The 26392-nt window shown below is 45.4% G+C and overlaps 2 protein-coding genes across 2 annotated transcripts in view; both read right to left on the reverse strand.

Moving 5' to 3' along the window:
- Window positions 1-10965, reverse strand: part of DPF3 (double PHD fingers 3) — a 294608-nt gene extending 283643 nt beyond the window's left edge. The window contains exon 1 of the mRNA XM_049897757.1: window positions 10934-10965. Coding sequence (XP_049753714.1) covers window positions 10934-10965 — 32 coding nt within the window. The remainder of the gene's footprint in view (window positions 1-10933) is intronic.
- A 1060-nt stretch (window positions 10966-12025) lies between these two features.
- LOC126083701 (non-histone chromosomal protein HMG-17-like) overlaps window positions 12026-26392 on the reverse strand; it is a 30790-nt gene continuing 16423 nt past the window's right edge. The window contains exon 3 of the mRNA XM_049897536.1: window positions 12026-12181. Within this exon, the coding sequence (XP_049753493.1) occupies window positions 12026-12181 (156 nt within the window). The remainder of the gene's footprint in view (window positions 12182-26392) is intronic.

Raw genomic sequence — 26392 nt, forward strand, 5'->3', positions numbered from 1 at the left:
AAAGGTTTCATAAGACAAAGGACCTAATCCCAAACCATCATACTGGCCAACGCTGGGGCCTCTCCCCGTGCAGAGGATGGGAAGTTTGAGAACACAAGGCCTTCTTGAGGACACATCATCCCTTCTCCTGAAACATCTTGGGGGAAGAGGTGGGAGGTAAATAAATATATCAGTCTGGAATCCATTCAGGAAGAACAAATTCGGAAGTCAAACAACAACAAATAAGGTGGATATAAATCCAGATAAAATATTAAAATCATTAAAGGGCTGCTGCTCCCTAAAGATTGGGGAAAATGAAGAGAGTTAATTAAAAGCAATCTCCATGCACTGCTGAGCCAGCCGGGCCTGATAAATCAACAGCTGGGGCTGCTGTGGAGGGCGGTCAGGGGGCTTCAGGAGGGGGTGGGCTGGGCAGGGGAGGGGGTCTGCCACAGAGATGGCAGCAAAGTCGACTTGGACATGAAACTGAAGTTATTGTGTTTTATTAAATATTTTATGACCACTGAGTAAAGTTGTTCCTCTGAGGGGGAGAAAGTAGGTGGGTAGGTGAACAAAGATAGGGAAAGATAAGGATGAAGAACTGGTGTTTGTTTGATTCAAAACATGCTTGGGACTGTGATGCCAGCATCCCTGATACGGCCCCCAAATGCATAGGCTTTGGTTTCTTTCTCTACCTGATCTGCAAAGGTGAGATGTGTCTTCTAAATTCTCTCTACAAAAGCCTAGGTTATGTTTGGATTGGGGGGCTGGTGGAAGCAGTGCCATGTCAGGAAAAGGCAGAGGGGAAAGGAGATAGAAAAGACTTTCCAAGTTCACATTGCTGATCTAAGCCAGACTTTTAGCACAAAACTAAAAGGTCGGCAGAAATGGCAGCCAGAACCAAAGTGGGAACTTTTCTTTCTTTCTTTCTTCCTTTTCTTTTTTCCTTCCTTCCTTCTTCTTTCTGCAGTCAATCAAGTTTTTGTTTTTCCTTTTAAACCAAAAATCTCAGAATTTTCAGGCCCAATCTAAGTCAAAAGCCAGTGATTTTTTAGAAGTGTTGCATGAACTCCTGTTCTCCAGGCTAAGGGAAATCCTCCAGCTCTTCCTTGATGGAAGTATAATCAAGAGAAATGACTGGGGGGATGTGTTTTTCTCCTCCATAGAACTGGGATTGGAAGGGGAGTGTGTGCACAGGGAAACATAAGGAATTATGCATTTGGATATGCATTTTAATTAGGTGGACAGAAGCAGCCGCCTGTTAATTTTTCTTGCTTGTTTCCACTTAGCATTCATCACAGGCAGAACCACCATAGAGCGCTCCCACGATAATAGATGGTTCTGCATTGGCTAAGTCCTCGGGGAAAATAATTAGCAGGGGAGAATATATTCTCTCCACTCCCAATGCTCCATCCACCCTACCCTCCCCCTTCCCTGCCACTGCGTTGCCTCCTCTTTCCCCTGGACTGACAGTGGCTTCCCTAGAAGAGGCCTAGGGGGGCAGGAAGCATTCTGGTTTAGAAGCACTTACTTTGCCCTGCCAAAGAACAAGGGTCTGCAAAGAGAAACAGATACACTGGAGGACTTCGTTGGAGTGGAAGGTCCTAGACACAGAGAGGGAGGCTATGATGCTGCTTAGCTCCATGGGGCAGGCTGGCAGTCAGTGTGGGCCAGGACTACATAAAGGAAGCTCAAGAGAAGGTAAAACAGTTCTCACTGAGCTCAACTAGCAGCAAATTAAAATATAGGAAGAGTTGTTGGCTCAGGATAATGGGAGTAGGGATGATGCTTGAACTTAATTTGGCTTTATAAATTAAAGGAATGTTGTGGGTTTGCCCTAAGCTTGAATCTGAAGCATTTCCAAGGCTGGCAACCAAGACATAACTCCATAATCCTGAGATCTGACCCCACCACGATGCCTCCCGAAGTTGACTTTTCTATAAAGAATCATTCTTGCTGCTCACCTCCCAGTGTCAACAGCATGCCCTCCTGGTTCACCAGCAGATCTAAGTTTTAGCCCCACTTTCATCTTCTCTCTCTCTCGGAGTCATCTTGATGAAGGAGCCAAAGATGTGGGTGAGGACAAGAGCCCAAGTTCCCTGGAAAGCACTCCTCTCCGCTAAGCATCTGTTTCCTCTAATTTTGTCTATAGACTCAGTTCGGGGCTGATGATGGTCAGCAGGAAAATGAAATGGAAGGCTTCCCTTGAGCTCATATTCTCACCCGCTGGAAACCTAGACAATGGGAAAATCCCACTGAGATCCCCAGAGCTATTCATACATGGCTGGATGAGAGAAGTTCTACATTTCCTGAGAAACAATGATTAGACGTGATGCATATTGCCAGGATCATTTCACTTACTTTAAATAACAGATTTAGTATTTCTGACTCTCATGGAGAAGTCCTCATTCAGCTACAGGAAACTTGGTAGTTCTCCTAGTAACAGCTCCTGTTTGTACTTTACACCTTCTAAAATGTTTTCACATCCATTATTTCACAGGTGCCCTTGGGGGAAGAAGCAGGGCTGGGTGTAGGGGAAGGAAGAAGGTTCTTCTCACTGTATGAGAAGACAGGTCTGACTTGCTGACTGTTGACTTTCAAGCTGTCCAGCCATTCCAGGTGTTTCCTTGGACACACCACTACACTCTTCAGAGAAAACCTCCACTCCAGACCTTCCCAGGCAACTATCACTGCTACAGCTCCTGGAGCCTCCCCAACCCCAAGCCCTGGACCCCCACATGGAGCCCCTACCCTCAAAGGGTGAGGAGACAATCCATGAGGCTGGGGACGGGAGAAAAGAGTTTCTGGGTTCCCAGTTCCTAGGGTATTTACCTCAAAACACATTGATATGCCTACAGGGGATGGGGTAGGGAGAGGAGCCTTGGTGGTACAACGGTTAAGATCTATGGCTGCTAGAATCCACCAGGTGCTCCTTGGAAGCCCTATAAGGCAGTTCTACCCTTTCCTATAGGGTTGCTATGAGTTGGACTCGAGGGCAATGGGTTTGGTTGTTTTTTCTATTAGCATAAAGGAGCCCTGGTGGTGCAGTAGTTGAGCAGCTTTTAACCGAAAGGTCGGGATTTTGAATCCATCAGCTGCTCCTTGGAAACCCCATGGGGCAGTTCTACTCTGTCCTATAGGGTCGCTATTAGTCAGAATCAACTCAAGGGCAACAGGTTTGGATTTTTATTTTTATTTTTTGGTATTAGTATAAAAGAAGTCCATGGGTGGTGCAAACTGTTAACGTGTTCAGCTGCTAACTGAAAGGCTGGAGGTTCAAGTCCACCCAGAGGCACTTTGGAAGAAAGACCTGTGGATCTACTTCTGAAAACCAGCCATTGAAAACTCTGTGGATCACAGTTATACTCTGACACACGTGGGGTCGCCATGGGTCAGAATTGACTCAACCACACATAGATTTTTATTAGTATAAAAAATAGTTCATAATCTGGGGGCTGCCTGTACTATTGAAAGTATCGTTGTTGTTGTATGCTGTTAAGCCGATTTCGACTCATAGCCACCCTATAGGACAGAGTGTAACTGCCCCATAGGATTTCCCAGGCTGTAGTCTTTACAGGAGCAGCTTGACCAATGTCTTTTCTCCCACAGAGTGGCTGGTGGGGTGGCTTTGAACTGCTGACCTTTTGGTTAGTAGCCTGGCACTTAACACTGCGCCCCCAGGATTCAGAAATGAAGGGGATGACTGTCTGTGCTGGAGGCAAGGGTGACCATGGTGTTGTTTCTCTCATTTTGCTTAAGGCTCAGAATTTATAAACTGGCTACTGTGAATTCTCTGATGGGTTTTGCAAACAGTTCTTCCTCCTTTAGATCTGTAGAAAATTACCAAGGGGCTTTTAAACCGAAGAAAAGCCTGGCAATAATGCTCCCAGAGGAACCTGGGATTTTCTGGAGGAAGGTCACTGAAGGAGAGGCAGTGAATTCCAATCTAGACACTGCGAATACCACCCAAGTATGGGTCAGTCCTGCCTGTCACTGGGGCATCTCCATTTCGTCAGCAGTAACCAGGGTATACCTGAGGAAGCTCAGTGAGAAATCAGGACGGGTCCACCTACTTCAGCTCACTGAATAGCCAGCTATCCTCAACTGCACACATGGAAGAGAAATAAACACTTTATTTCCAAGTTAATAAAGTGGAGGTGGAAGAGATTTGTGGATAAGTGAAATCCAGAGGAAAAAAATTCCTTTACTTGGTTACTGTCTCCATCCACACACTTAAAAAAGAAGGGGAAGAAAAAGACAGATGTTCTCAGTAACCCCAGTCCTATTCACAACCAAAAACTTTATCTGACTGCTTATAAACAACAAAATAAGCCCATTTGTCTTCCAGCTCCTCTTTCCACTCTCGTTCATCCTCTGGTTGGGTGCTAATAAGAAGAAAATCTCTCTAAAGGGAGAATCAGAGGAAAAGCCCAAATTCTAAATGACCCACCACCTGGTCCTCAACCTTACACCCTGAGAAGGGATAGGAAGTTCCAGCTGGGTTAGAACCCCAAGTGGGAGCACCATGTGGCAAGTCTGGGACAAAGACAAAACCGTCTGCCAGAACAAAGTCTCCCAGGCTTTAGAGCCATACTTTAAAAACAAGAAGGAACAATTGGAACTCTGGCCCCTAACTGCCCTCTTTGTCCTAATCTACCATAGTAAGAGCCCCAAAGTTTTTAACTTGAAAGGCATTGGGCATTGCTCAGATCTTAAAGACATGGAATATGCAACTCAGAGAATTATGCATCCAAGATCACAGAGCTAGTTGGTGGTAGGACTGGGACCAGAACTCAATGCTCTAGCCTCCTATTCCAGCGCTTGCTCTCCTCCATCGCTCAGAAGTCACCAAAGCTACAAAAGACCAGCCACTGGTGAGAAATGAACATGAAAGGGGGACACTGTTTGGGATAGGGCCAGGCCAATAGCAGCTGAAAGTTTGGGAATGGGAAAAACCTTTCTGGCAGTGCTTCTAATTGCAGTTAATACAAACAGCAGATTTTCAAGGTGAATGACAACCAAAAAACCCTACTCGTTTCACAGCAACCTGAGATGACCAAAGTCCCTGGATTGAGGGAGGCAGGAGATGATGCAAAAAGGAGATTAGACATCATCATTGTTCCCCAGACTCGGGACTGAGGCCTGGGTTGTGGAGGACTCAATGGCGGCTATTTGAACCCCATTATTAGCTTTGAGCCTAATCCCCTCACCCCTCCCTACTTCCAAACATAACCCCTAACTCTGAGCCTCCTCAAGGCTTCCTCTCTTCCCTTGCCACCACCACCCCCCACACACACTACTATTCATAAACATACAACCTAGAAATTTTCAACGCAGTCTGTTCCTCTTTTCCCACACGCCCTCCAACACCTCCTAACCACTGCCTTTAAAACTCTGATGCAAATCACAGGCTTCAAAAACCTTCCTTCAGTGACAGTTTTACAATGCTAGCTCCATTCATCCATATGGTTTGACAGACTGCGAAACACTAGTAACCGGAGCAATAAGAAAAACAAATTACAAAAACACCACAACACCTCGTCTCTTCCTAGTCACTCACACAACCAAAGAAAACTTTGAAACTTGCTATGGCTCATAGGATCAGTCTCTCTTGCTGTTCAACAATAATCTTTTCAGAGCTCCAGACCACAGGGTGGTTTTATCCACCCACCTACCCCACCCCTCCAAGCCACTCTTTATCTTTCCTCGTTAAATATCTACATATTTAAAGACTATTTAAAGCTAAGGTCTTGCTTACATAGGCCCCTGCTAGAAAACCACAGCTGGGCAAAAAAATATTGAAGTGGTTGTGGGATTTTTTTGGCCAGAAGCTTGCCATGTCTGACTACATTTCTGTTCTCTAGTGACTTTCAAAATACTCAAAAACCACAAAAGTTACCTTGCAGAGTTGGGATAATAAACAGGCCTGGATTCTGGTGCCTTTGTATGACCCAGCCCCCACTACCACTACAATCAGCATGGCTACATTTGGAAAACTGAAACATCAGCCTCAGTTTCCATTCTTTTTCTGGTGTCTGCTGAAGACAAAGGATGCTGACCGTGGCATTTTATTTTTTGCACTAATCTGAGCAGATGGCTCTGAAACAGCTTTGGACATTATGATCTTTCTCAAATGTATCCAAATGCCGACTACGTGCATGATTACAAAAAGTTAGAGGAAGGTAAGTCTCTAGTTAAGTTGCCTCTAATTCCAGCCCACCTTATGGGTCCGAGCAGCTCCCATCCCAGGTGGTCTGCAGGCTGGGTTGTTTTCAGAGGTTTCCCCTATGACAATGCCTCCATTTGGGTTCTGGCAGGAATTAATATCATTTATGGGTACCTCGGAAACCCTGGTAGCATAGTGGTTAAGAGCTACGGCTGCTAACCAAAAGGTCAGTGGTTCGAATCCACCAGGTGCTCCTTGGAAACTGTATGGGACAGATCTACTCTGTCCTATAGGGTCGTTATGACTTGACAGCAACAGGTTTCGGGTTTTTTGCTTTGTTTTTTATGGGTATCTCATCAAAACCAGACATTCTTCTCACTGAAAACTGAAAAATAATGTGTGCTAATGAAGTTTGGCAAATTTAGGGCTTTTTTCCAGTGGCAACCAGAAACATTTGGAGATGGTCATTCTTAGATATCTGTTGGCTTAAAGTCTGAGGGTCCTTTTTCATAAGGGGCCAGGAGTATGTCCATAAAAAGTTACAAGTTCACGAAGTTCATACCCCAATGTTCCCCACTTAGTACCTACCCACATGTTCCTGCCCCCAACAGAAGGAGCTAAGTAGAGATTAAAACTTGGAATGTGTCCCCTACCCCTTACTCTCTGGTATCTAAACAGAATGTCAGAGCACGAGTGGGGTCTGGCTTCTAAGTGGTGTCAATTAAACAACTTTCACATGCACAGAACCACTTAGATTAGAATAAACTGTATTCCAATCATAGGATGTGTTAAGAGATGAAGATTTGAGGTCCATCTACACACAGGACCCTGTTTAACCTTAGCTATACTTTTTTATACTTTTAAGTAAGTATATTTATTTCTCCCAGAGTTGTGTCCTTGATTACAAAACAGGGATAAGAACACATACCTCCAAGCAAGGTTAAATGTTTAGGAAAGCGAGTTCAAAATACAATTATGTATATGTATAGTCACAGTTAAAAGCATGCCAAATTCGTTTACTGGTGTTATTCTCTATAAATAAATAGTTATCTGGGGTAAAGCCCTTTTGGTCTATATAGAATAATTAAATAATAATAACCGTTATTCTTTTTCTAAGCAGGCAGTTACAATAATAGATACATACATGCATAATCAAGTCTGGCAGAAGGTGGCAGACATTCCCAGTTAAGTGCATACAAACCAGGGTTTTGATAACTTAATAAAAGAGTAAGTTGCTTAAAGTGCTGAAAGCTGATTTATCTGAACTGGAATATTAAATAAGATTAGAATTTATATTAAAAAGCATTAAGGCTCCTTAATGGAGAAGGCAGTGAGAATACGAATATACGATGTGATTGACACAAAGTGCTATATCAAATCCTTATTTATGTTACCTGCATGTGTTTGCTTCACTACACAGCCCTTATCATGCATATGTGTGTAGGAAATAAGGGTCTCACACATCTAGGATTAGACAATGTAGCTGCTAAATTAAATAATGTGTAATATACATTTACACATCACACATGCCCATCAATTTTTTAAATTCTATTTGTCCAGATGTGACTGCTCAGTTGTGGGGCCACCTGCGGAGTCCCCTTTGTGATCTTATCAGCCTAGGCAGCTCCAGTTTCTGCCTCTAACACCCTGTTGCGCTGTAATAAGATGTTAAAGGCAACAACAGAGGGAGAAGGTAGGCTGTCAGCTTCAGAGGGGAAGGTGAAGACGGGTACAACAAGGAAGAATAAAAAAAGGAGTTGAAGGGCGATCAAAGACAGGCAGGAAGAAAGCCAAACTGCTAAAACAGGAGATGTGGCTTCAGGACATTAGGGCCCTAAGGAAGACCCCAAAGCAAGGAGACCCAAACAGTGTCATCCAGTTACCCCAGCCATTGAATTATTGAATGTCCCACATGCACAAAGCTAGTATAATGAAAAAATGGCCCATACTCAGGGTAAAAAGAGCCCTACAGAGGTGTTGCATGAAACCTGAGCTTGTTTCTTCCCAGCACATTTACCAACCACCACTTTATCCTCCAATCCCAGAGGAAACCTTTGTGTAACCAGCTTCTGTAGGGGGCGTCGGTGATGTTGGCTTTTTTTTTTTTTAAGGGAGGGGGAGACAGACTCACAACGCACAGAGAAAATGCTAATGTCGTTCAGCTCCGTTTCATTGTCAGGAGGGACACGTGAGGATAAAAACAGAGCTCTCCAAACCATTCTCCCCGCTCCCCCTCCTCCCAGCACTGCAATCCATCCCCTCCGATTGATGTGGCTCGGGCTCTACGCTTTGTTCTAATTTATCCCATGCATAATTGATTCACGTGTGTATTATTTCCTGATCAGCAACTTTTAAAAACAAATGAAATATATAAGATGTTTTATTAAACAAGTTGCTTTTGAAAAAAATACAGGCAGATGGTGTCGGTCTCCCAATGATAGCGTGTGTGCTCTTGGCGTTAGGAGTTTAAAAAGCGTCCAGGGTGCAGGAGGCTAGACTGGTCCCGGCATTGTTTACACTCCCTCACCCCCAGGGAAAGGGGTTGGGATGCAACTCCCACCTAGAAAAAGCAGGCAGGGGTGTTGTGTGTATGCGAGAATGTGCGCGTGTGTCGAGACACAGAATTACAAATACATCACATTGCAACTGTTTCTAATTACACAAAGTACGAGTATAATAATTCAGAACTAATTCCATTGATCAGCCGGAATTCGGCTACCCTCTTCCCGCCTCTCCGTCCCTTTTTCCACCCCTAACGTTACCCCAACACAGACACCCCCCCCTCAAAACACACACCATCCAGTGGTCAAAAAAAAAAAAAACTAGAGCAAGCAGGGGGAACCGCGGAACCGGGAAATATTGCGCCCGCGCGTAAGCAAGCGGGCTCCGGGGTAACAAGAGCACCGCTTTTCCAATAGGAAACCAACACGGTGCACATGTGAAACAGATTTCTCTAACTTGAGTTTACCAGGTGGTATCAGCCCCGCTATGTGAGTTCAGCTGGAAATGGGAAAACTGCAAATCTGCTGTGGATTTGGTAGAAACTCCCAGCATCAGCTGCGTAGCCGCGCAGGCGAGGAGCGTGGATGCGGCGAAGTTACGCGCATTTATTCTGCCATAAAACATTTTCTTTCTTGGGTGAAACGCTGTAACGTTCAAGAGCCGTATATCCAAGCTTCCGTGCAAGAACCGAGGCCGAGAGGTCCTCTCGGATCAGCTTCAGCTTCCAAAGTCCTCTTAACGGCCGCACTCAATATATATATTTTAAACTCCTAGACATGGGACATTCCTACCCCTTTTCCTTATTGCTAGTGGGAGATAAGCTGGTGCAAACACGACCGATTCTCCCCGAGCGTTTCTTCGCTTTAGGAGCCCCCCTATGACCCCCCCGGTAGGAACCTGGCTTTTAACTCCGTGAGGAGCCCCGGGGGGGGGCGGGGGGAGCGGACGCTGATGCGCGGAGTTGAAAGAACCGGGGTCCGCTTCGGCCGCGCACAAGAGAGAATTGAACACGAAGCGCCCCCACTCGCACCCCCCCTCCCCTCGCTGGCGGGTTCCAGCCGGGCGCCGAAGTCCTGATCAAATGCGCACGGACCCCGAACCCACGTCGCGCTAGGAACCCGAGGGAGCCTCCAACAGCACCCTTTTAAGAGCGACGCTAGTTCTCGAGGCCACCCCCGGCTCGATGATCGCAAGCGGACTTGGCGGCTTAACAGTTCGACCGACTGGAAGGAAGGAAGGAAGCCAGGATGAAGAGGGGGAGGAAGGAAGGCAGGCAGGAATTAACTGTCGAACCCGGGGACTGGCCCCCGCGTGCCCTTGCCCAGCCCGCCCCCTCCGTCCCGGATCTGGGCGTCTGCACAAAGTCTCTCGGCGGCGGCCAGAGGCACCTGCCCCTCGCTCTGGCCGGGAGTAAACGCTGCCTGCTGGGGCGGGGAGCCCGGAGCCGCCTCTCCGCCCGCCTCGCCTTTTCACCCAGAGGAGATGAGAACACCATTCCTAAGACCTGCAGCTTCCCGGCCTCCGAATCAACCCCAAGTCAACCCGAGTCATTAATTTACTACAGCCAGTTCGCCCACAAACACATACGCAAACGCGCCCGCGACTGCCCGGAGCGCCGTCATGCTCCGGGGGCGGCCCCGCAGGAAAGCCCCAGGCAGCCACCTGGGCCCCAGAGCTCCCGGGACCTGCGGCTTCCCCCGCGGTCCTCCCAACTCCGGAAGGTTTGCACAAACTCCCCGCGAGCGATCGGAAGGCAGAGAGCGCCCTGCAAACTCCGGAGCCGCCGCGGTCCGCTGGCCCGAGGGGACGGAGCAGCCAGGCGGGGGCCGCCGGCTCCGGAGGCGTGGGGCGCAGCCAAGTGCACCGAGGCGGCCACTGCCCGGCTCGCGCCCCCAGCTCGGCCTCCCCCAGCTACGCACTTGCCGCCCCGCTCAGTAGGGGACCCGGGGTACCTGCCGTCCCCTCGCTGCCCACAATCCCCCTAGCTGTCGAGCGCGCGGGCGCTTGGCTCCCCTACCGATCACCCCCCTCTCGCTCTGTCCACCAATTAAGCAAAACACAAATGTAACAGTTTTCTTCTTGTTAATTGCATCTCCTGACATTTCTACGCGTAGGGGAAAAAAAAAAAAAAGATGAAGAAGTCAGAGCGGAAAGAAAAGAGAGAAGCCCTGCCGCGGCTGGAGGCGCCTGCAAGCGCAGTGCGTTGGCAGCGCTCCGCACGGAGAAGGCGCCTTTTTTTTCATACTGAAACCACGCGGAATATGTACATTTTTTGGTCTTACTTACGCTTTCAGGGGGTTGTGAATGACAGTCGCCATTTTGCTACAATGTAACAGAATATTGTCTGTCTCAGAGTTCTAAAGGTTCGCTCAGGGGAAGCGGCAGGCCAATCAGAGCACGGGATACCGGCCCGCCGGCCAATCGGCGCGGCTGGCCGCCAGGTGGGCGGGGCCTGCGCGGTGGTAGTTATTAGGGGAGCTGTCAAAGCCCAGAGGTCACTCCCTTTTGTAGAGCCGGAGAGCGAGCAGGTCTTAAAGGGGCAGTACCGCGCGAGCAACTCCTTTTCGGATTGGGGAAAGTCGAGACGCACTCGGTAGAGTATTGTAGTTTGGATTAAGTCGCCGCTTTTCTAAATAACTGCGGAGAGTTTGCGCTCCTGAGCATAACTATTTAAATACTGCGAACAAACTACTGAACCTCATCCATTAGCTTTTGGCTTGGCTAATTTTAATCCCCCAAAGGGCAAATCTACTCGTTCCCGTGCAAAAGTTGGAAGGCTCCCGTTTTGTCAAATTACTACACGTGTCTTGCCGTTTGCTAATACTCTGAGACCTGCGGTTTTTTAATATTCCAATACCCAAAATGGTTTCTTTAGCTCGGCCACCTTCCTCTCTCAGTGTCTTACAACTGCCTCTGCTGTTCCTGGCGACTCCCGGACAGCAACTCCCCTCCCCCTGGAATGTTTCAATGTCAGGCTTGCTCACTCCTGCAGCCAGGGCTTCCGTTACATAACGCGCGGTGGTCACACTGCGCGGTTCCCCACTACCACCCTTTCTGTTCTCCCCCTACACCAGAAACTTCTGAAATGATCACATTCCAGCCGGTTGGAGAGTTGAGGAGGACCTGGCGCTGTGACCTTTAGGCTTAGGGGTAAGGGAGGTTTAGGGAAACTTTTGGAAACGCCTTCTGCTGCCTGGAAAGCAAGTAACTTGAAGACGAGTTGTAGACTGTAGATTGGGTGTTGTAGACCTAGAGTCCCTTTCCGGGAGTGGCACAGGCGATTCAGGCGTCACCTTTCCTATTTAGATAGAAGGCGAAAAGAATTTGCTAATGAATAATCCGGTGTGGCCTGAGGCGTTCAGAGAGTCCCTGTCTGCTTCAAGTTGGTGTGAACTCCTCACTGGCGAGCCTCTGACAAAACTGGGAGACTTCTGAGAAGTCAGGCTCAGACTGGGCAGCCTGGAAGCTCCGGGTGGATGAAATCGCACTAAATCGTGAATAGGGCAGGGGCCTCGTTAGCATACAGAAGTCTGGCTACAGTCCCAAAGCTGTTTAATCAGGTCAAGTAGCTAAAATAGTGGGGGAGGGGCGACAAGGGGGCTGAGGAGATGCCAAATTGCCGGTTCTTTAAAGCTGTGCCCTCTCACTTCCTTTCTCAGGGCTCCTCTCAAAGCAGTGAATTAAAAATTAAAATAAACCTTCCAGAACTTTCAGAGTTCAGTTCCATACACTATTAGAGTTACAGATGAATAGAAATGGCTGAATCAGTATGTTTGTAATAGACTTGAAATATTTTAACTTCCTTCTTTCTGACTGGAGCCCTGGTGGCCCTGTGGTTAAGAGTTATGCTACTAACCAAAAGGTCCTTAGTTCGAATCCACCAGCCGCTCCTTGGAAACCCTGGGGGGCAGTTCTACTCTGTCTTATAGGGTCGATATGAGTCAAAATCTACTTGACGGCAACAATTTGGTTTTTGTTTTTTCTTACTAGTTAATAGTAAAATTACACGGATGCATTTGTGACTTTTTGTACAGCATCTTAGAAGAGATTACAGTCTGAAAAAGTTGTCTTCTCAAATTCAAGTTTGAAAAATCTCTTCCTTATTAATTTGCCAAGGGCTTAGTTCAAAAGTTTATACTTTGCCTGGAATGGGCCTTGACATCATTAAAAACCAGTACTATATACTCTGATGTAAGAAGTTCAGTCTTCTCAGTGAGTTTGAATTAACAGTTATAACTCCCACCAATCTCTTTGATTCGGATTGAAACCACAACAATTTGGATTAAAAAACAGCATATTTTAATCTATCCAGCTGTATAAAGGCAGGAGGTGTAGAGTCTGCCCTGAACTGGACTTCCAATTGAATGGAAAAAGTAAAGAAAAACAAAATCTACATGGCAAGTATATACTCTGAGCATGTGCATATAGTTGGTTCTGTTAAGGCCCAGCTGCAGAAACCAACATAATTCCTAACTACCCGGCACACTTGAAAATGGCAGACCAGATCCGCCTTCATTTTGAAAAAATGTTTAACCCAGAGCTTAAACATTTAAGTTACATTTCATGATTGAATTGAAAAGAATCATGAATTAACAACGGTAGGATTTTTTTTTAGAAGTAGGATATCCTTGCTTTTTGTTACCCAAGGGAATGTCATTTTAACTGTCAATGCAGGTATGACTTTTAAATAAACAGAATTGTGAATTCATCTTTTATCAGTTCTAAGACCTGTAAGAGTTATTATTTTTAACTTTTTTTTTTTTTAACAGATCTCTTTGTGTATATTTTACTGTGTTTCTCTAGGATAGATGTGGTTGCTGGTTGCCGTCATATTGATTCTGATTCATGGCAACCCGTGTGTGCACAGCAGAACTGCTCCACAGGGTTTTTAAGTTTGTGACCTTTTTGAGAGCAGATTGCCAGGTCTGTCCTCCAAGGCACATCTGGGTGGGTTCAAACAGCCAACCTTTCAGTTAGTAGCTGAGTGCTTAACCGTGTGTACCACCCTGGGATCTTTAACTTTGGTTTTCATCTTGTAGATCAAGATCTCTCTCCCATAAGGCAGTTTCCATCTGCCAGTTTCCCAAATAGGCCTTAAAATGTACGGACCTCTCCCACAAAAACATGTTTTTACCAGAATTCTGAAAAGCAAGAGGGCTTAGTGGACATGTTGAAAGGTGAAAAAAGCCTTGAACAATTTTGGAGAATGTAAAATTTTACATTAGTTTTGTGAAGGAGGGCTGTGTAGGGCTAGGAGTGTGAGCTCTGGAATCTGCCTGCCTGAGTCCACCACTCATCGGCTGGGTTATCCCGGGTAAGCTTACTTAGCAACTGTAAGGTCTTAGCTTCCTCATCTGAAAAGTGGCGATAATAATAGAACCTACTTCGGGCGGCTCTCTCCATAAATGTCGACTATTATTTTTATATACCCACCCCAGTGCCGTCGAGTCGATTCCGACTCATAGTGACCCTATAGGACAGAGTAGAACTGCCCCATAGAGTTTCCAAGGAGCGCCTGGCGGATTCGAACTGCTGACCCTTTGGTTAGCAGCCGTAGCACTTAACCACTATGCCACCAGGGTTTCCATTATTTTTATATACCCACCCATAGATATTAATCATTTCCTGATGGCATAGGAATGTAGGGTATCTGAATAAAAGGGCACAACAGGAGGTGAAACTGTTCACTAAGTTTGTTTTTTTGAACTCATTGGTCTAAGCAAGATGAGCAAATGAACATTCTGATGAGAAAAAAATAATAAACAGAAATTTTTCAGTTAGGGGTCATAGAACTTAAACTTAAAAATGTCCTCTTGCTAATTAGACTATCAGAACACTTTTTAAACTGCATTTTTAAAGTTCTGTTGATAGTCATTTACACACTCCTTCCCACCACAGCCCTTTCATCTGTATTTAGTTTAGGTAGCTTAATTTGGAGGGCAGATCTAGTACAGAATAACCACTTTCCTGTTTCACTTGGAGAGTCTAGTTCTGTGCTGTCCAATATGGGCACCACTAGCCACATGTGGCTATCGAGCCCTTGAAATGCAGCTAGTCTGAATTGAGATGTGTTATCAATGTAAAATGGGGGCAGGAGTGATTTCAGTGGTAGAATTCTCACCTGACGTGAGCAAGATTGGGGTTCAGTTCCCAGCCTATGCACCTCTTGCATAGCCACCCCGTCTGTCAGCGGAGGCTTACGATGTGTTGTTACAATGCTGAACAGGTTTCACTGGAGCTTCCTGATTAAGGTGACTAGGAAGAAAGGCCTGGCGATCTACTTCCAAAAATCAGCCATCGAAAACCTTATGGATCACAACAGTCTGAGCTGCAGCCGATCGTGGGGATAGAGCAGGACTGGCTAGCATTTTGCTCAGTTATGCATGGGGTCACCATAGGTTGGGGACTGACTCAATGGTAGCTAACAACAACAATATAAATGTGAAATACACACTGGATTTCATAGACTTAGTACAGAAAAGAAAGTAAAATACCTCATAAATAATTTTTATATTGAGTACATGGTGACGTGCTAATTTTTTATATATACTGGGTTAAAATATAAAAGCCTATTTCACCTCTTTTCACTTTTTTTTAATGTGGATACTAGAAAATAAAAAATTACACACATGGCTCACACCATATTTTTATCAAATAGAGCTGCTCTACACAGTGTGTATGACCAAGGAAAGAATTATGGGCCTTTCTCAATCATATTAGTTCACCCTGTGTCGTTATTAGTTGTCATCATGGTGGCCTCATGTGTGCAGAATAGAACTGCTCCATGGGGTCATCAAGACTGTGATCTTTCAGAAGCAGATCACCAGGCCTGTCTTCCAAAGTGCCTCTGGATGGATTCGAACCACCAAACCTTCGGTTAGTAGTTAAGCACTTAACCATTTAAGCTACCCAGCCACCTTCACCCTTGTAGCCTTCTCAAATTCATCCTTCGTGTCAATTAGCAAAACTCCCTCACTCAGCTCAAGTATGTGTTCAGTGCACCCATCCAAAGGAACATTTGGGTTGTGACTGAGGACCCAAGCATCTGAACCACAGGGGCACCCATCTCGGTTTACTCCTAAAAAGTTGAAGGCTGTTTCCGAAGACAATCAAAGCTACGAGGAGATGCCCATCCAGAAATATAGAAGAATGGCACTTGTGTAGCAAGTGCTGACCTTTCCAGCTGACTTTTCAAAGATAAATATGAGAAAGGAGACAAAGGCCTCACAAACACCCAAAGAGTTCATTTGAAAGAGGAAGTATGCCCACAAAAGCCATCTGAAATAAATGCAATTTCTGGTGGGCTCTGAGAGCTGAAGGAGTCTCGAGTCCAGTGGGTATTTGAAAAATAAGACCAAGCTCACCCTCAATCCCTCCATCCATCCACAGAACAATCAGTCGTGTCCATAGCAGCTGGTTGGCCATGGCTGGTTCCCTGAGGTCCAGAACCAGCTCTGGGACATTCTAGACTCTGAGCTGAAGAGGAACTCTTTTGAAGAAAAGAGGGCATCAAAGCCACAGCCTGCATGAGAACATAATGAATGTCCCTGAATCGTACATGTAAGAGTGGCTGAAATGTCAATAAAAATTAAATATGCACAGAGCCTGATTTTCTGTCTTCTTGGCGCTGTGGGGGCAGGGGTTCTCACTCCCTTCACAGTATCTCTAAACACAGAAAAACAAAGATGTCAAGTTCCAGGTCTGGGTGATGCTCCCAGGGCCAGGCCTCTGAAGCCACATATCTCTGGGGAGAGTCAGAAATAGAAAGCAATGTTTGCTGTTTCCACTAACTTAGTTCATTCATTCATTCATCCATTGGAGGCTTTCTATGAGGGAGGCATTGTGCTAGGCACAGGTGGCGAAACAAAAATAACCCAGACATGGAAACAACCCTCAAGAAGCTCTCCCCATCCATCTGGAGAGAGAATAAAGATAGTAGGCTCAACCCTACAAGCAAGCAGAGCAATTACTTGACGAAACTTAAAAAGGAAAGCGGCCTCTCCAGCTTTTCTCCTTTTCCTGGCTTGGTGCCCATCTTCCCAATGGACACATTCTTGGGTGTTTGAGTGCCTACTGTGAACACCAGCAGAGGTTCATTCGTTTGAGTTTTCAAAGTTTCAAGGTAACAGGATTTTTATAAATTAATATAAAACAAGGGAGAAGTGATATATGTCAAAGAATCTCAGCAGAGGAAGCAATGTTACCCTTCTAACACTGGAGAAGGGTAAGACTTCTTGAAGGAGCCCTGGCTGCACTGTGGTTAAAGCACTCGGCTGCTAACCGAAAGGTCTGCAGTTCAAACCCACCAGCTATTCTGAGGGAAAAAGCCATGGCAGTCTGCTTCTGTAAAGATCACAGCCTTGGAAACCTTTGAGGTAGTTCTCTGTCTTATAAGGTTGCTATGAGCTGGAATCAACTCCACCTCAACACGTTGGGTTTTTTTGTTTTTCTTTTTGATTGATTGTTTATTTGTTTAAGACTTCACGGAGATGCTCACATTTAATTTAACCTTTAGAAATGAGCCAAGGGATGAAAGGCTTTCCACACCAAAAATAACCCCAAAACCAAAAGCCAAACCACTACCATCGAGTTGATTCCGACTCATAGTGACCCTTTAGGACAGAGTAGAACTACCCCATAGAGTTTCCAAGGAGTGTCTGGCGGATTTGAACTGCCGACCTCTTGGTTAGCAACCGTAGCACTTAACCACTACGCCACCAGGGTTTCCAAAATAACCCCAGCAACAGCTAATTCACAGAGCAAACGTTTGTAGAATCCCTACTCTGTACTGCTGCAAGCCACCTTTTCTGCTGTGCCTCAGGGTACACAGACTAGAGACAGTCCCCACCTTTAAAAGGCTCATCTTGGAGAGGTAGGGGAGGGGGAGGCAGCAATTATAATGCAGAGTGTGGGGTGGAGAAGTGCCCAGCAGTGTGGGGCTGGATGAAGGGAACTAACTAGACCAAAAGGTCTGGGTGGTCTTCTGAGAAAAGGTGACCCCTGAGCCTAGTCCCAAATAGCCCATAGGAGAAATGATGTCCCTGCAGAGGTGGCAGCACATACAAAGGCCTCCAGGGAAGTGCGAGAGGACATCAGGATTTCAGGGTATCCCTTTGGTAGGAAGGAAGTTGTAAGGGGCAGGTGAGAGAGAAAAAGCAGGAAAGGGCAGGAGGGGGTGCCAATACTAAGAAATGTGAAGTTTTAACCGGAGGCAACCAGTAAAGACTTTAAGCTAGGGGTGAAAAGGATGAGACCTGCCTTTTTAGAAAGCTCATGTCAGCAGCGATACGACCTTGGATTAGAAGGAGGCTGAGCTGGAGGCCTGGTAACCTGCTAGGAGGCTGTGGCAGCCCAGGCTGAGGCATCAGGGGAGAAGATAAGGGGCAGGGTTCACCATTTCTAAGGAAATAGAACCTCCAGGGCTCAGGGACTGGCTGACTATAGATGATGATGTCAGGTTTCTGGCTCCTGGGCATGAACACTGGTCAGCTCTACTTCACTGGAGAAGTCAAGACCAATGCCTGAGGGTCTGGAGGCCAATGAAAGCACTTTTCTGTTGCACTAGAGGGGCTTGTTCTGCTAAAAAACCTTAATTCCCTACCCCACACTATGGGTGATATAAATCTCTTCCCCTGAGGGAAATGGGGAGGTAGGCTGAGATTCTCCTGAGCAAGTTCCTTCCTCCTCCTCCTTCTCCCCCTCCCCCTCTTCCTCTTCCACCTTGTCCTTTGTCTGTGGACCCCACCTTGTTCTTTGTCTATGGATCCCACCTTGTCCTTTGTCTATGGACCCTACCTTCAAGGGAGGGCCATTTCCAAATCCCCTCCTGCTGATCCCCACCCTTTCCCTCTGGACATGCTCTGAATCCGCTTAAAGGAGCTTCCCTCCTGGGTGGTTGCATCTTAAGAAGGGATTCTAGGACATCCTAGAATCTTCACAGGGAAAGGATCAAGGCTTCACATGACACAGTACACATACACACACACACTGCGGTTTGATAAGAATGTCAGGCACCAGAAAAGGTGGCAGATGGGACATTTTCATACAGAAGCTTTCTCCCCTCAAATCACACAGAGTAGCCACAATCTACTCAGAGGACTGGCCCCAGCCCCTTCTTCCCCCTCACTAATGCCAGACAATCACAAACAGGCCTCGGGTCTTCTTCCTGGCAGAGCCGCTGGCTGTAGAGCACTCCTGGTGTTTACCTTTTTAAGATCATAAACTCCTCTCTCTTATACCCTCTCTACCTGCCAAGTCTGCCTTCTCCAAGTCCACCCTCAACCCTTCCACACAGACACCATATCTGAAATCCTGGTACATCTTGCATGCAAATCAAAGCAACAGGCAAGGTCCTCCCGCACAGAGGAATGGAATGGAGCAGGAGGAAAAAAACCTTCCACCATTACTGCCATGGGGGTTGGCTAGAACCATGTTTGGACTAAGACATAAAGAAAACGAACAAAAACCAAACCTGTTGCTGTCCAGTCAATTTCAAACCACAGCAACCCTATAGGACAGGGTAGAACTGCCCCATAGGGTTTCCAAGACCATAATTTTTACAGAAGCAGACTACTACATCTTTCTTCCAAGGAGTGGCTGGTAGGTTTCAACTGCCTACCGTTTTGACCTTCGGTTAGCAGCCAAACACTTAACCACTGCACCACCAGAGCTCCTTAGACCAAGACATACAGGAACCAAATTCCCTTAAAACTGTATAAACGTGTAAAGAAATAAATTCACCCCTTTGGCCGTTTCCTAGGTAAAGAAACTTCTTTTCATCTGCAAAAGTGGCTGCCCCAAGGGCCCTCAAAGAGGGCTTTCTGAGGGGGTATTGCTTTAAGTGTGGTGGCACTCTGAGGCACCTGTTTCTCTCACTCACACTGCTTACATGACCTCTGTCATTAAGCAGGAACCATCCAGGAGAAGACTAAAAAGCCAAGCACAGGAGTGCGTATTAAGTCTGGTTGTTCTGCAGATATTTACACCACCATATAAAAATAGGTATCCACAAGCAGGAAAGGTGGACAGAAGCCACAAGACCTAAAATGTCCCACACTCTGGCAAAGAGAGGGCCAGAGGCCAGCTGAATGGCAGCAGATGTTTTCTATTCTCTGACAGCTCCAGGCAATGAACTCTGGTCTACATAATTGCAAAAGGACCTCAACTCCATGTTTATTCTACCCAAGAGAAAAAAGAAAGGAGGTGAGAAACCATTCCTGAAGTCCACAGAGGACCCAGTACATCTAAGCCAATAGGGGCGGCCAGCCTAAAGACGAGTTCTCCCATGCAGGATTGAATTCTGGGACGAGACGCACAGGACCAGAGAGTCTAGAAACCCAAATAAAGTCATGGATAGAGGGATGAAACAGGGCAATCGGTGAGACGGGAATGCTGGGAGAAGAGAAAATATGGAAACAACTGGTTCTGGTAAAGAAGAAAAGCAAAAACCCAATGGACTAGGACTGTTAAAGGCCTAGACAGGAAATGAAGTTTATTCCGTTACCTGGATTCCCCAAGTCATAAGATGTTCTCTGTCTTCACTAATCAAAGGGTGATAAAACATATTTTATTCCTGTACAACAGACAAAAATCCATGTAACTGCCGTATTGTGATCCTTGGAACTCAATGACTATTCTGAAAACCAGGGATATTTTCTAGACACGGTAAGCTCACCAGCAATGACTCTGCAAGCCCTCGTGTTTCTAGAAAGGCGTTTTATGAAGCTGATTTTAAACATTTTAATCTTACCCACTAGGCAGCTTGAATTTAAACCTAGTGCAGATTAAATGGGTCTCAAGTTCATCATTTATTACTTTGGGCTTTCTCGGGGTTTTAGCAGGAGCTCTATTAAAATACTTGTATTTTGGTTCACCTCATTTTCCATTTTCCTATCCTACAAGGCTCCTTGAGGGCAGGTGTCATGGATTGAATTATGTACCCCCCAAAAATGTGTGTATCAATTTGGGTGGGCCATGAGTCCTGGTATTGTGTGATTTTCCTATATGTTGTAAATCCTACCTCTGTGATGTTAATGAGGGAGGATGGGCAGCAGTTGTGTTAGTGAGGCAGGACTCAACCTACAAGACTGGATTGTGTCTTGAGGCAATCTCCTGAGAAACAAAAGAAAGAAGCGAGCAGAGGGACAGGGGGCTTCATACCACCAAGAAAGCAGTGCCAGGAGCAGAGCGCCTCCTTTGGACCTGGGTACCTATGACCCGGGTTCCTACGGAGAGAAGCTCCTAGTCCGGGGGAAGATTGATGAGTAGGCTGACAGAGAGAGAAAGCCTTCCCCTAGAGCTGACACCTTGAATTTGGATTTTTAGCTTGCTTTACTGTGAAGAAACAAATTTCCCGTTGTTAAAACCATCCACTTGTGGTATTTCTGTTACAGCAGCACTAGATAACAAAGACAGCAAGTATGGTACCTTTATATCTCCAGATCTGGGCCCAAGGTCTAGCAGATTGTTAATAACTGGTAGCTGAAAGAATAAATAAAAGCATAAATAACTAAATTTAGGGAGATAAATTTCACCCTATTAAAAAAAAAAAAAAAAAACAAACTCAAATGCCAGGAGTTCACTAGCCTAGAAATTTCTCTGGCTATTTTCTCCTTTAGAAAGGAGACTGTGGGAAGGGATTCAATTTTCGACGTTGTGATTCTACATTCATGTCAGCTTCTTGTTCCATCTCAAGTAACACGGTGAGAAATCCCTTGCCCCGAAAAGCTTGAAATATTGAAGCTATAACTACGACCAAACAAATGAGCTCATTAACAGTGATTCTGAAGGCCTTTGCGTTTCTAGGAAGTCTTTCTAAAAACTTAAATATTTTAATCTTGCACATTAGCTACTCTGAGTCCTAAGGTGAAATCTCACAACGTAAGGACTGAACTAAGAACTTGTTTTACCGTTAAGCCTGTTTAATGACCAAATTACTCCCAACTCAAGCTTCGGAGTTTTAAAAATTTTGAATTATAATGGGGGGTGGGGTGTATGTGATGTCACCAGAGTCAAGATCCATTTTCATTTATATAGTGTCTTTAGTTCGTTTTTATCATGAATTGTGAATTTTAGATAAGTTTTCATGGGGTAAAATTAAGGAAAATGACTGGAAGATGACCAGACACATTGATAACAATGCTAAAAATGCAAAAGTCTGAAAAAGAAGGGCGGTATGGAAAAATCCACTACTTAGCAAGATCCACAACCTCTGGCAGGTTACTTAACACTGAACCTCAGGATGAAAGACTGAGAACTAGTTGGTGCTTAAGGTGTACAAAGAAAGGAAAGACTAGAAAACCAACAATGGTGGGGTCAAGTGGAAGCAGCGGTTAGCAGAATGCAGTCCGCCCAAATCTGAAGAAGCCAGATAATCTGCTGGGCCAATATGGCAGGAAGACTTACCTGTATTCAGGGGAAAAAAGGCATTAGACAAAACAGAAAGCAAAATGAGAGTCAGACTGACCCACAGGCAAACTGTGAGGTTTAGAAACAAACCAGTCCTTTCAAGAATAAATAAAAGCATAAATAACTAAATCTAGGGACATAAATTCCATCCTCCTAAAAAAAAAAAAAAAAGAACTCTACTCATAATAAGTGCCAGGATTTATGGTGTGGATGTACAGAATAATAGGACATGGTATTACAAGCAAGTTACTCACTTGTTACCAAGGACAGTTCAAAAGCCTGAATTTTAAGAGGGAAAGCCTTCATGGAAACCAAAATCTAGTCCACAGTAGAGTGTCTCGTCTTCTGATGCCCCTGTAGGAAGAGAATGGAGTTGAGCAACTGCTTCTTTACTGAAAAGAGTAAAACCAGCCTTGAAAATAACGCACAAATGCCCAAATTTGTTACTGGCAATTGAGCGCCCTCTAGTGTCAATGAGTGGGAAAGACACCCCTTGAAAGCCACAAAGTTGGGAAATCCTGCTGGGTCCCAGCCCCGGAACGAACTGCCAAACACAGCAATGTTTACATGAATACCTGGAAGGCAGAAAAAAGGTTGGGAAAGCATCCTCATAATATAAATGAGTCTTTTTGTCTTGAAGTTCTGGAACATAGTAGGTTTTCACAAAATGTTTGTTGAATAAGCGAAAGGCATTAGGTCCACGGCAAGAGTTGTTGGGTACCAACTCATAGCAACCACATGTGACAGGGCAGAACTGCTCCAGAGGGTTTCCTAGGCTGTAATCTTTATGGAAGTAGATCGCCACACCTTTCTTCCATTGGAGCCGCTGGGTGGGTTCGAACTGCCAAGCTTTTGGTGAGCAGGCAAGTGCTTAACCATTGTGCCACCAGAGTTCCTCCATGGCAAATAGTCCTGGATTAATGCCACATCTGGGCACTGACGTGTAATGATTATGCCACCTGTCAAAGCAATGCAGCAATGGAAAACTTGACTGCTCAGATTTTAGGATACTTTGAGTGACATAGTTGAGAAAAACCATAGCTTGGTCACCTGGTTGAAATTAAGGAAACTGCTCTACTGGGTCAACCAAAATATGCATGCTGTCATAAAAGCAAGTCACCTTTTCCTCTCTGGGCTTCGGGGGTCCATATGCGAAGTCAAGGGGGATGCAGCAGGGCTTACCTCAGAGAAAATATTACCTGTGGTCCCACATTGTTAAAGCAGTAAAGCACATTTGATTTATTTATCAACCGTGCTGAGTCAGGTGGAAAAAACATGCCCAGCTCCATAGCCAAGACTCTCTTGGCACCAGATCTGTTATTCATTGAGAGGGCAAGAAAAAAATTAAGCACACAGACTCACCTCAAACTGCTTGCCAGTCCAGTTTCTTCTGTTGCCAGAAACTTACATTCATCGGGTTCAATAATATATGAACCAAGCATTCCCTGGCTAGTCCAGTTTTGCCCAGGAGGGTTGCAAGGCTTGGGAAGAAAACAACTGGCCCTAGCATGCAATGAGCTACTTTGATCAGCATGCCTGTGTATTAGTAAGCATTCTTGAGAGAAACAGAACCAACAGGATATATACATAAATAAAACATACACACACACATATATATAGACATACGTACATACATACAAACAGAGACAGAGAAAAAAAAGATATCTTAAAGAATCAAATTATGTTCTTGCAGACGAGTCCAAAATCCACAGGTCAGGCTACAGGCTGGAAACTTGAGTCTGAAATCTGTAGGCCAGGAAGGCTGGAAACTCTGGTAGGATTTCCATGTTACAGTCTTGAGGCAGACTTGTTCTTCAGGAAACCTCAGTTTTTGCTCTTAAGAACTGCAACTGATTGGATGAGGCCCACCCACATTATGGAAAGTAATCTGCTTTATTTACAGTTGACTGACTGTAAATGTTAATCACATGGAAATAGCGACATATAGACTAGTGTTGGACCAAACAACTGGGCACCATAGCCCAGCCAAGCTGATACAGAAAATTGACCATCACAGCCTGAATTGCTGAGATAGCCAGCAACACGTTAGAACCTGCACCCTACCTGCTGTGAGAGCTTCGAGAGACAACAGGCTATGAAATGTCTATGAGAATATATGACATGCGCCATGCTACTTCCTTCACTTTTGAGATCTACAAAACATCCTGCTTTTTCCTGTGCAAATGCCATGTTGTAGCTACGGCCTATATTTATGTCCCCTGAATGGTCAACAAACTGAAACTGAATATCCAGCAGAGCGGCCTGAGATGCTGTTTTGTAGACCAGCCCTGCCCTGCCTTTTAGAAAAGTCCTAAAGGCCATGCCTACCAATGGTTGATGTTTCTGCTAACTATCTGTTCATTTGGCCTGGAAGTCACAGACAGATTTATGCCTCAGACACTGTGGAGAGAGGTATCCAGAGCTTAGCCTGCCACAAAAACTCAGATGACCATTCCCAACCCTGTTTCCAGCACGAAGAGAGTAAAGGGAGACCAGATATCTTAAAAGCTTCAAAAACAGATGGTGCTGCTGGGGAAGGGGTGCAAATTGGTCCCCCAAACTAAGTCCTTTAGGAGTGGGAGCCAAAACAAGCTGAAGCTTGCATGGTCAATCGTTTCCAAAAGTAAGGAGGCAGGTGAGCACTGGGAGTAAGAATTAGGCTACCAACTGGCCACCATAAGTAACTGATTTCTATTTATCAGGAAGGCTACAAGGAATGAGGACAACTGAGGGTTTACTCTGTACTGACACAATTGCCATTACTCACCAGGGTGCTTTTAAAATCTGGGAGCACTGCGGGGGGTTTCTTTTGCAGGCTCACAGCTAAGGCAGAGAAATGAGGTCTTCTCTTCTCCCTTCTTTCCAGGACACCTGATCTTCCAACACCAGGATTGGTCTCCCAGTAGGTGGGTCAGAATAGCTAGATGGAGAAAGCATAGAGAATCAGTAATGGGATTAAAGATTTTGCTCTAAGAACTAGGAGAGCTCTGCTGCTTGAACCAGCAGTTTGGACCGGGGCTTTGAACTGGTTCATTCTGGTTCAAACCCCTGCTAAGAATTTGCATTTCTAGCAAGTTTCCTGCTGAGAATTTACATTTCCACCCCAAACCAAAAAAAAAAAAAAAAAAAAAAAACCCTTGCTTCATGGAGTCAATTCCAACTCACAGGGACACAGAGGACAGAGTAGGACAGCCCCCTAGGGTTTCCAAGGAGCAGCTGGTAGATTTGAACTGCCAATAATCTTTTGGTTAGCAACTGAGCTCTTAACCACTGCGCCACCAGGGCTGCTTTTCCCACCCCAGATGTACTGAATCAGAATCTACATTTTAACAAGATCCCCAGGTGATTTTTATGTATAACCTCCTGGGAACTTGTTGGAAACACAACCAGAACTAACTGGTTGGAAGCCCTGGTTTGAACCCACCAGCTGCCCTGTGGGAGAAAGATGTGGCAGCCTGCTTCCATAAAGATTATAGCCTTGGAGGAGTACATGAACCACAGCCTTCGCTTGCCTGAGCCCAGAAGAACTAGATGGTGCCTGGTTGCCACTACTGACCACTCTGACAGGGATCACAATAGAGAGTCCCAGGCAGAGTGAGAGAAAAATGTGGAACAAAATTCAAATTCACAAAAAATGCCCAGACATACCGGTCTGACAAAGACTAGAGAAATTCCCAAGGCCATGGCCCCTAGACACCCTGCTAAGTCAGAACTGAAGCCACTCAGGAAGTCCATGTTTCAGCCAAAGATTAAAAAATCCAAAACCAGTGCTGTCAAGTCGATTCCGACTCAAAGATTAGACAGGCCTATAATACAAAAACACACTTGAGGAACATGCTTCTTAGTTCAGTCAAGTATTGGAGACCAAATGGGCAACTCCTGCCCAAAAGCAAAGACAAGAAGGCAGGGAGGGACAGGAAACCTGGATGAATGGACACGAGGAACCGGAGGCGTGTATAAAGGGAAAGGGGCAGAGGGTGACACATGGAGGGAATTGCAACCAATGTCACAAAACAATGAGAAACTAATTTGCTCCATAAACTTTCACCTAAAACACAATTAAAAAAGAACAAAAACGCCCTATGGGTGAGTTCTACTCTGTCCTTACAGGGTTGCTGTGAGTCAGAATAGACTGGACGGCAGTAGGTTTGGTTTGGTTTTTTGGGCTCTGAGAGCTATACAGGTCATATGGGTGGGATGGCACATTGTGACAGGATGAAATAAAACACCGAACCCAAGAGCGGAATCCTTTAATTCATCCTCATAGCATGATATCGTAAAAGGTTTTTTTTTTTTTTTTAATTATTAGAAGACATCCTGACGAAGGCTGCTAGATAC

This window comes from Elephas maximus, chromosome 10 (genome assembly GCF_024166365.1).
Source record: "Elephas maximus indicus isolate mEleMax1 chromosome 10, mEleMax1 primary haplotype, whole genome shotgun sequence".
In the NCBI taxonomy this organism is placed as follows: domain Eukaryota; kingdom Metazoa; phylum Chordata; class Mammalia; order Proboscidea; family Elephantidae; genus Elephas; species Elephas maximus.